Genomic DNA, 8,934 nt, shown 5'->3' with positions numbered 1-8,934 from the left:
GGCTGAGAGACTGCAGGGCCCAAGCCAGATTCCGGCGCCAGAATTTCTCAGTGGGCCACTCCCCTTTCTGCAGAGAGGCCTGATGGTGCTGCTGGACCCTCCTGCACGTGGCCTCCAGGCCCACTGCTTCCCCAGCAGCCCTGGCGAAGCCCCAGGTTTCATTTCACAACTGACCAGCCTCTGCCCCCAGGGTTCCCGGCAATGAGGCCTGGCCAGGCAGGGTGGGGGCAGGGCCTGCCCCTCCAGGCGGGCCACTGCCCTCCTCCTGGCCAGGGCCCTGCAGGAAAGCCTCTCCCAGGGGTGCCGTGCCTCACATGTGGGTGGGGTGGGGGTTTGCTTCCCCATGAACAAGCAAGGGTCTCCCTTGGGGATGGGTCACGTGGACCCAGCTCTGAATGACCCAGGTGGGGGAAACTGAGGCTCAGAGGCCAGGCACGCACCTGAAGTCATAAGCTGCCAAGCAGGCCCAGGTGTGCAAGCCAGGAGGAAGGTGCCCTGGGGTGGACGTGCTTGGGTGCCCTGTCTTCCCCCTGAGAGAGGTTCAGGGTGGTGGGCTGGTTCTGACCTGGACTCTGGCCCAGATCCTGCAGGCACCAGGTCCAGACTGGTCACCTGGTGTACACCCTGCAGGTGTGAGGATACACAGCATCCCTTGACCCCGAGTGGCCAAGGCGTGCTGCAGTGCTGGAGGCCACCCAGGCAGGGTGGGAGGGGCCCAGTCTGTAGGGAAGGGGCCTGAGCACCCCCAGCCAGCTCCCGCCTAGGAGCCCACAGAGGCCCCGAGGGAACATAATGGATTCTGCTGGGCTTCTTTCCCCACAGAGGGGCCGGACCTCAGGGTCTAAGGAAGCAGGCCTGCGGTCACCGGGATCCTGCCAGAGCCCCAGGGCATGGTGTCTAGGGGCAGGGTGTGGGGGTGCCCAGACAGCCGGGGGGCTGGAGGGGCACGGGGAAAGGTGTGGGAGGCCCTGAATCCTTCCCCCTCATCCTGCATCCAAAGTCAAGTAGCCCAGCAGAGCCAAAGCAGCGGTGGTGGGGCGGGGCTCCTGGGAGAGCTGATTCCTGGCGCCCCCGGCACCAGAATGTGTCTCTGGACCAGGATGGCGCCCTCGGAGACGTTTCTGAAAGGTCACTATGGGATGCCCCAGGAGCTAAAAAGGCCCACGGGCATCCTCCACCCACTCCTGCCAGCCCTGGCCCATGGCGCCCAGCCAGGCAGACGACCTATGGCCGAGAGCATGAGGAAGGACCCAAGGCTGGCTGGGCCCTGTTTCTTCCTGAGTGGGGGCGGTGGAGGGCTGTGTCCAAAAGCCACCCCCAAGCATGCCATCCCCTGTGCTAGAAGGCTAGAGCTGTATCACTGGGAGCCTCAGCCCAGTACCCTGCACCCATTCCCAGGGCCCTGGCCGATGCCTCCACCCTGTAGGCCTTGGCCACCTTAGAGGGGTCCCCAGCCAGCCTTCAGCAATTGTGTGTGGGGTGCAGCAGTGGGAGGGACCAGAGTCCTATTCTGATACCTGCCCAAGGTTCCTGCCTCTCTGGGCCTCAGTTTCCCAAGGGCAACCTGCCTGGACAAGCCTTGCCTGGATGGAGCTTGGGGCTGGAGAATGCCCATGCAGCCGGCCCAGGAGCAGGTAGACGGCAGTGCCCAAGGGGCCCAGGCTGGGCTGGCCCTGGCTGGTGGGCTCAGGGAGGGGTGCTCATGGGGTACCCAGACCCCTGACCGTGGAGACAGAAAGGGCAGGGGACTGCAGGTGAGGTGGGAATGGAGAAAGTGGGGGAGCCTGACTGCTCCCCTCCACCTCTGCCCTGTCTTAGGGGGCGGATAAATGGGCAAGTCCACACAGAGCCCAGCACCCTCAGCAAATGGGCAAGCCAGAAGCACAGTGGCCAGTGTTATGACCGGGATCACTGTCACCAGGGTAGGAGCAGCAGGCTGGTCGCTGGGGAGGGGCTGTCAACCCAAGGCACCTGCACCAGGACCCCTCCTATGTGCCTCCCAGAGTTCCAGCTGTGTGGCGGGGCTGTGCTGCCCAAGGTGCCCGTTTTGGCAGTGGGTGGTGGGGTACTGGGAAGAGGCTTACTGGGCCAGGTGGGGCTCAGGGCATGCTGGCTGGGCCCGGTCTGTGGGTACCCGTGGTCTGTCCTTCCTGCACAGCCTCATCTCCCCTGCTGGGCTGAGGCCGTAGGGTGGGATGAGGGCCCCGAGGGACCTGCCTAACTGAGCAGGTGCCTCCAGCGCTCCTGGACACCCACTGATGCCCTAACGATCACAACCTGAGCTGGGAGTTCCCACCCTCTGCCTGCTCTGCCTGCTCTCCAGAAGGGAGACTTGTTTCAACTTCCTGTCTCTGCCACGGCCTCTGACCTTGGGCTCTGTACAATGCAGTGCTCCCTGCCAGGGGCTCCTTAGCAGGGGCTCCTATTTGGAGGGGCAGGAGACGGGAAGCAGGGGGCAGACAGGGCTCCAGGAGCCAGAAAGCCAAGTAGGTATGCTTGGCAGACTGGACAATGTCCCAGCTGCAGGTCCACTGCCAGCGGGGGGCACCCGGGCTTGGGGACACATGGGCCCCCCACAGCCCAGTGCACAGTGGGCAGTTGAGCAGAAAGCCCCTGGGGTGGGGGTGGGGGAGCAGCCTCACTGAGACCCTCCACCCAGGCCTCCTCTACCCACTAGGAACATTGCGGCCAGGCCCACTGCCATACCTAGACCTAGTATATACCCCACTCTATCCAAGTACACCTGCCAGGCCAAGGCCTGTCACTGACCAAACACCCCCACACCCTCCACCAGACCCCACCTGCCTGTCCTCACACATATCCTTGGCACTGCCCAGAACACACTCCCACCCCATGTGCCTGGCAAACTCTTCCTCATCCTTCAAAACCCCTAGCCACCCTCTGAGGCAGCATGGACTCCCTCCCAAACCTCCATGCATCTCTGTGTGGCCCAAGGCAGGGTACGAGTGCAGCCATTTCCACTATCGAGGCCTGCCCGGGCAGATGCTGCACAGATCCTCCTGGGACCACCCCAGGCTTAGCCTCCTGATTGGTGGAGGCCGCTGTGCCCTCAGGACCTGGCTCCCTGCCTCCGCCTCCCAGAGGCACCCCAGGAACCAGCTGCTCCTCTCCCTGGGTGCAGCATGGGGTGGGCCACAAGCCACACATGGGAGCCTCTGGCACTGGGGAAGTTGGCGCCCAGCTTGGCCTCTCCCGTTCCCCCCCTTGGGCAAAACTACCAGCCCCACAGGAAACCCATCAGCATTCACCCAGCAGCCAGAAGCCTTTCTCAGAACCCCTCTTCCCCGGGGCTACCCAGCCCAATAAACACAGGATTATCCCCTATGTACAAAAAAATTTTAATTGAAATACCTGTATAAAAAAATATGATCTCCAGACATCTCACTTTTGAACTGAAAGAACCCCCATCCGCGATGCCCACACACACCGCGTTCACAGAAACACAGGTGCTGAATAAATTAAACGCTCGGGCTCTGGCCCCACCCCAGCCTTCAGAGCCAACAAGCAGACTGTACAAAGTCAATAATTTAAAACCCACACCCCAGGTACAGAGCCTGGAAGTGTTGGGGTCACCCACTCCCCTTAAATTAGCCACTGTACAAGTTTATCTTCTGACAGGCGGGGCCAGGACACACACCAGGCACAGGAATCAGGGCCTGGGATCCCTGGACCATGGCCACCTCCTCTCCCACACTCCCCACTGTCACCTAGGGTCTGCGGGAGGCAGGCTGCTCAGAGGAAGTAACCTGAACGAATAAATTAAACAATAAATAGCCCCAGTGGGCCAAGGGCACCTCCCGGGGGTCACACCATAAATAACAGACGTGGGTGGCAGGTGAGGCTCGCGTGGGTGGCGGGCGCGGAGGCCCGGACTTGCATTGTTTATGCAGGACGCACCCCGACACACACCACAGGACTGAGGCGGGAGGTGGGCTCGGGACCCTGCACCGTTGGAGAGAGCTCCAGGGCGACAGGCAGATGGGAAGGCCGCCTCCGGACACAGCAGCACAGAGGGGCGTCTGGGGTTCAAGTATCCACCTAGGGCAGGCGGGACCTCGACCGGAACGTCTTTGGACAGACAGAGCTTGAGAAAACCAAGTCCCGCGGGACCAGCGTTCAAAAGGCACTCAAAGCAAAGGTCACCAGGGGTCAGAGGTCACTGCTTCCGCAGGAGGAGACAGCCCAGACAGGAGAAAGTCAGGGTCTGGGGGGGTCCGGGTCCGGCCAAGGCAGGTGGTCCCCTAGCTCCCACAGTCAGGTGCGGCTCCTCACAAGCTCTCACTGCTGGACGTGGTGCTGGCCCCATCGTCCGGGTCGAGGGTGCACAGCCGCAGGTCACAGCTCTCTGGGGCGACCCCGTCTGCCCCCAGCATCCAGGGATGGGCTGCAATCTGGTCCAGCGTCGGCCGCTCTGAGGGCCGCAGGGACAGGCACCACCGGATCAGCTGCTGGCACTCTGCGCAGAGCGGAAGGGTCAGGGAGGGCCCAGGCAGGCCGAGGCTCCCACGCCCGCCCCCAGCCCCCAACACACCTGCGGAGACCCTCCTCCGGAAAAGCAGGCGGCCGCGGAGGATCTCCTCGTCCTGCTCGAAGGGAATGTCCCCGCACACCATGTCGTAGAGCAGTACGCCCAGGGACCACACGGTGGCCGAGCGCCCGTGGTAGCGGTGGTAGCGGATCCACTCCGGGGGGCTGTATACGCGGGTGCCTGAGGGGACACAGGGCTTAGCATGCCCACCCACGGCAGCTCGCAACAGACGGCGAGGTGCCTGGTGGTTAAGTCCTTGGCCTGAGTCACACGAGGCAGAGCCAGGCCTGAAAATCCGGCTCGTCATCACCCTGGAAAAACCCCAGCGGGGGAGGGGGGCGGGGCGCTGGGGGAGGGGCCGGCCCTTCCGCTCTGCTGGCCACTGGGGAGGAGCAGGTCACATGAGCAAAGGCTCGGCTTTCACAACAAACAGATGCGCTAAGAGGCTACCAGGGGGCAGCAGCGCGGGTCCTGCACAGCCCAGCGCCAGCCTGCGGGAAAGGGGGCGGGGAGACAGGGAGGGAGAGGCGGGCAGGGAGCCCCGGCTTCCCCAAGCTCCGCAATGCGGGGATTTCTGCCGCGGCGCCCCCGCGCTCCGCACGCACGCAGCTCCCTCCCCACGCAGGGGAGGCCCCGCCACTTCAACAGCGCCGGGGGACGGGGCGGGGAGGGCCTCCAGGCTGCCGGCGCAGACTCGGCCGGCTGTCCCCTGCGTCACGCGCGAGTCCTGCGGGGACTCCTCCGCTGCCGCCTCGAAGGAGCTCTCGCGCATCCCTCACCAGGACAGGAGGCCCCGTACCCCCCAAGCTTGAGCGCGCCCCTCGCTCCCACCCTGCACAATCCGGCTCCTGATCCCTCGCTCAGCCCTCCCCAGGGCAGCGCGTGGGTCGCCGCCCCCACGAGAGCAGACCCAGAGCACGCGGCCGCCCGCGGCCTCCCAACAGTCACCAGCCCCCTGCCCCGTGCGCCGCCCCCACCTGCAGGCGTTAACCCGCCGGCGCGGCCCCCGGAACGTTCCCTGCCCCGCGCCCGCGCTCACCGTCGAAGTCAGTGTAGACCGTATCCTTGAGCAGCGCGCCCGAGCCGAAGTCGATGAGCTTGAGCTCGCCGGAGCGCAGATCCACCAGCAGGTTTTCGTCCTTGATGTCGCGGTGCACGACCCCGCAGCTGTGGCAGTGGCGCACAGCGGCCAGCACCTGCGCGAAGAAGCGGCGCGCCAGTGGCTCGTCCAGGGCGCCGCGCTCCGTGATGAAGTCGAAGAGGTCCTGCGCCGGCTCGGGCCGCTCCAGCACCAGCAGGAAGCCGTCGGGCCGCTCGAACCAGTCCAGCAGGCGGATGACGCCGCGCGCGCCGCCCGCCGCGCCCACCTTGCGCAGCAGCACCACCTCCAGGGGCACGGTCGCGCCGCCCTGGGGAACACGACGGTCAGCACTGGAGCCCCGCGCCCGCCCGCCGCCGCCGCCGCCGCCCGCGCCCCCACTTACCAGGCTGCCCCACTCGGTCACCCGCTCCTTCACCACGTGCTTCACGGCCACCTGCGGGGACGCGGAGGGTCAGGCCTGGCCGAGCGAGGCGCGAGGCGCGCGAAAATCCCGGGCCCACCCCGGCGGCCCTACTCACCGGGAGCCCGTCGGCGATGCGGCTGCCCGCGTAGACCGTGCCGAAGCCGCCGCTGCCCAGCACGGCGCCCACCTGGTACGCCTTCTCGAAGCTCTCCTTGTCCGCCTTGGCTGCGGGGAGGCGCGGGCGGGGTTGGTGCGGCCCGGGGCGCCCCCGGCCCCCGCCCCGGCCCCGGCCCCGCCAGCCCCGCGCGTACCTGGCTGCAGGATCTTCACCGGGAGGTGGTCCACGCCGCCGGGCCCGCAGAGGTGCGCCAGGGAGCCGAACTTGGAGAGCAGCATCGCTGGCGGCGGCCTCCCCGGAGCCCCGAGCCCCAGGCGCAGAAGCCGCGGCCGATCCTGGCGGGCGGCGCGCCGGGGACACCGGCCGTCCGAGCCCGAGGCGGTCCGCGCGGCGCAGTGGGCCCGGAAGGCCCGCGGGGACCTCGTTGACGCGCAGCAGGCCGAGCCACTCACCCGCCCGGCCGCGTCGCCCGGGGGTTTTGGGTCGCGGCGCCGCGTATCCCTCCGCGGGGGCGGGGCGAGCCGGGACCCCGCCCCCTTCCGCCGGGGCCCGCGCGGCGGCGACGGCCGGGCGCTCGCGGCGACGGCGGGGCAGCCGGGCGCCTGTCCCCGGGCGGGCGAGGGCCGGGCGTGCGGGAGCGGGGCCGCTCCGGGACTCGTTGTCGTAGCGCAGCCGCGGAGGCGCACGGCGTGCTGCGTCGGCCCGCTTTCCGCGCTCGCGCTCACCGTCCGCGCACGCGCAGCTCCTGCGCGGGAGGCGGCCGTGGCTCCCCGGGAAACGCGGGGAGGGGCCGCAAGAGCCAATGGAAACCGGGGTTTTTAAAGGACTCAGGCGCCCTAGCCAATGGCGGAGCGAGGGCGGAGCGGGCCGCTCCCTGGCCCCGCCCCCAGCAACGCCGGGGAAGGTCACCCGCCGGCCCGGAGCTGGGTTCCCGGCGGCGCGGGAGTCTGCGAGGCAACCTCCGCTCGTCCCTCCCCGGCGGCCGGCGCACGCTCTTGCCACCTGGCCGGGCGCGGGGTGGTGGCGCCGGCTCCTCTGGGACCCCTCCCAGCCGCAGCGCCCCTGGCCTGGCAGTCCCGGCGAGGGCCGGGAGCGCATCTGGCTGGAGCCGCTTTTTCCTCTGACCTCACGCCCGCAGCCCGAGGGCCCTCCCTGTAACCTCTGCCCTGCTGGCCGGTGCCTGGAGTGGCCTCGCAGCCTCCTGACACGGTCCTGGCTGCCCTCCAGGCTCTCCAGCAGCTGCTGTCCACCTCCACCAGGGAGCCCACCTTGATTGCTGCCTCGGCTGCACTCAAGGCCTGAACAGCTGGGGTATACACATCGCCCTGGTCTGGACTATCTTGTCGTGCCCCTTCTCTGCCCTCTGTACAGAAGTCAGACTCGTCTGTGTGGTTTGATGCAAACCCACAGATTGCCAGCATTGCTCCAAGGTCACTGGCCTGAGAGCAGCTCGGGGCTCCAGGACGTGAGTGGCCACCTGCCACCCCCAGAGCCAGTGGGTTGAGAGATGGGGGCCAGAGGGCCCAGGGGCTGGTCCTCCTGGCACTGCCAGGTGTTCCCAGTGACTCCTGAGGGCCCAGCCAGTCTGCGTATATTGGCAGACATCCCCGGGCAGTCTGGAGTGACCGTCAGCGTGCACACACGCCTGCCTGGGAGCTTCCCTCTGCGCCTCCAGCCTCCCCCAAGTTTGATCTCTCACTCCTATATGGTCACCATCGCCGTCCCTGCACTGACCACTCACACACTTCTCCCCTGCTCAGCCCTTCTGAGTCTGCAGCTCCAGTGACAGGCCCAGGCCCACCTGGTGTCTAGGCACCTGTCAGCCCCTCTGGGGCTCTCTTGGTCCCCCGCTGCCTGGGCCGACGCCTCTGCTCCTCTCCTGCCCGGCTTGGGTCTTGTCACCTCAGGATCAAAGCCGACCCTGACATTCTCCGTCTGTCCTGCAGCCCCTCCAGCTCATGTTTCCTGGAGCTCTGTCCAGCTCTCTCTTGCAGTACCTGCCTTGTGAGGGCAAGGCTGGACCTGGCGGGTTAGCCTTTCCCTGAGCCACCACCCACCCAGTGCAGGGCTCCTCCGAGATCAGATCCCAGGTAGGATGACGCCCCGAGCCTACCCCTCCAGCTGCATCCACACAGCACCTGCAAGGGAGGAGGGTCTGCTGCCCACGTGGTCCGCCCAGGGACCTGTGTGAGGATTCAGTGGGGCTGCCCTCTTCTGTGCTGGACCCGTGGTGGAGGTGGTCGGGGACGCTGGAGAGCATGGCAGGTCTAGGGGTGACCACCTCAGATGGGTGCATGTCAGCCTGGAGGGGCTGGGGTCCTCAGCCTGGCATGCGAACCTCCAGGCCAGTCTTTCTTGAGTCATCCTGGCCTTCGAGGACCAGGCTCTGACAGGCGGGCATCCCACCCTGGCTCTCCCTAGGTCCTGGGTCTTGCTCTGAACCCCTCAAGTCTCCCTTAACAAAGAGCTAGGAGTACTCGCCCCTTCAGAAAGCGTGGTGTGCCCACTCTCCAGCACCCTCCTCCTGTTCACTCCAGGGGTGCTGGAGACCCCCGCAGGCCTCCCAGGTGGGGTTCCTGCCACACAGGCCTCTGAGAAGGCCTCTGGAGGGCTCCTGCTTGGGGTCCAGGAGTCTGGCCTTGGAGTGGAGGACAGGGCAGAAGACGGCCCTTTCCCTCAAGTGTGACATCATTGTAACCCGCATCTCTCCAGACGCCGTCGTGGATTTGCTGTCATACACGCCTGCGTGTTTGCAGCGAGGA

General features: G+C 66.6%; 1 protein-coding gene across 1 annotated transcript; it reads right to left on the bottom strand.

The window, feature by feature from the left end:
- Nucleotides 1–3,342: 3,342 nt before the first annotated feature.
- Nucleotides 3,343–6,890, bottom strand: PIM3 (Pim-3 proto-oncogene, serine/threonine kinase). Its single transcript, XM_017504872.1, has 6 exons — nucleotides 6,366–6,890; nucleotides 6,170–6,279; nucleotides 6,034–6,084; nucleotides 5,589–5,958; nucleotides 4,553–4,729; nucleotides 3,343–4,477 (listed from the first exon to the last, which is right to left on the bottom strand). Exons 1-6 carry the CDS (start codon nucleotides 6,448–6,450, stop codon nucleotides 4,290–4,292), a joined length of 981 nt encoding a protein of 326 aa, XP_017360361.1. The 5' UTR covers nucleotides 6,451–6,890; the 3' UTR covers nucleotides 3,343–4,289.
- Between the last annotated feature and the right edge of the window lie 2,044 nt (nucleotides 6,891–8,934).

This window comes from Cebus imitator, unplaced genomic scaffold, assembly GCF_001604975.1.
Source record: "Cebus imitator isolate Cc_AM_T3 unplaced genomic scaffold, Cebus_imitator-1.0 Scaffold329, whole genome shotgun sequence".
NCBI lineage: Eukaryota > Metazoa > Chordata > Mammalia > Primates > Cebidae > Cebus > Cebus imitator.
Note: the sequence above shows the minus strand (reverse complement) of the source record. Positions and strands in the feature narration are given on the sequence as shown.

Coding starts and splice junctions, on each gene's coding strand:
- PIM3 (XM_017504872.1), bottom strand. CDS start 6,450: ATGCTGCTCTCCAAGTTCGGCTCCCTGGCGCACCTCTGCGGGCCCGGC. Junction 6,280..6,365: donor GGTGAAGATCCTGCAGCCAG/GTACGCGCGGGG, acceptor GCCTCCCCGCAG/CCAAGGCGGACAAGGAGAGC. Junction 6,085..6,169: donor GCATCGCCGACGGGCTCCCG/GTGAGTAGGGCC, acceptor GCGTCCCCGCAG/GTGGCCGTGAAGCACGTGGT.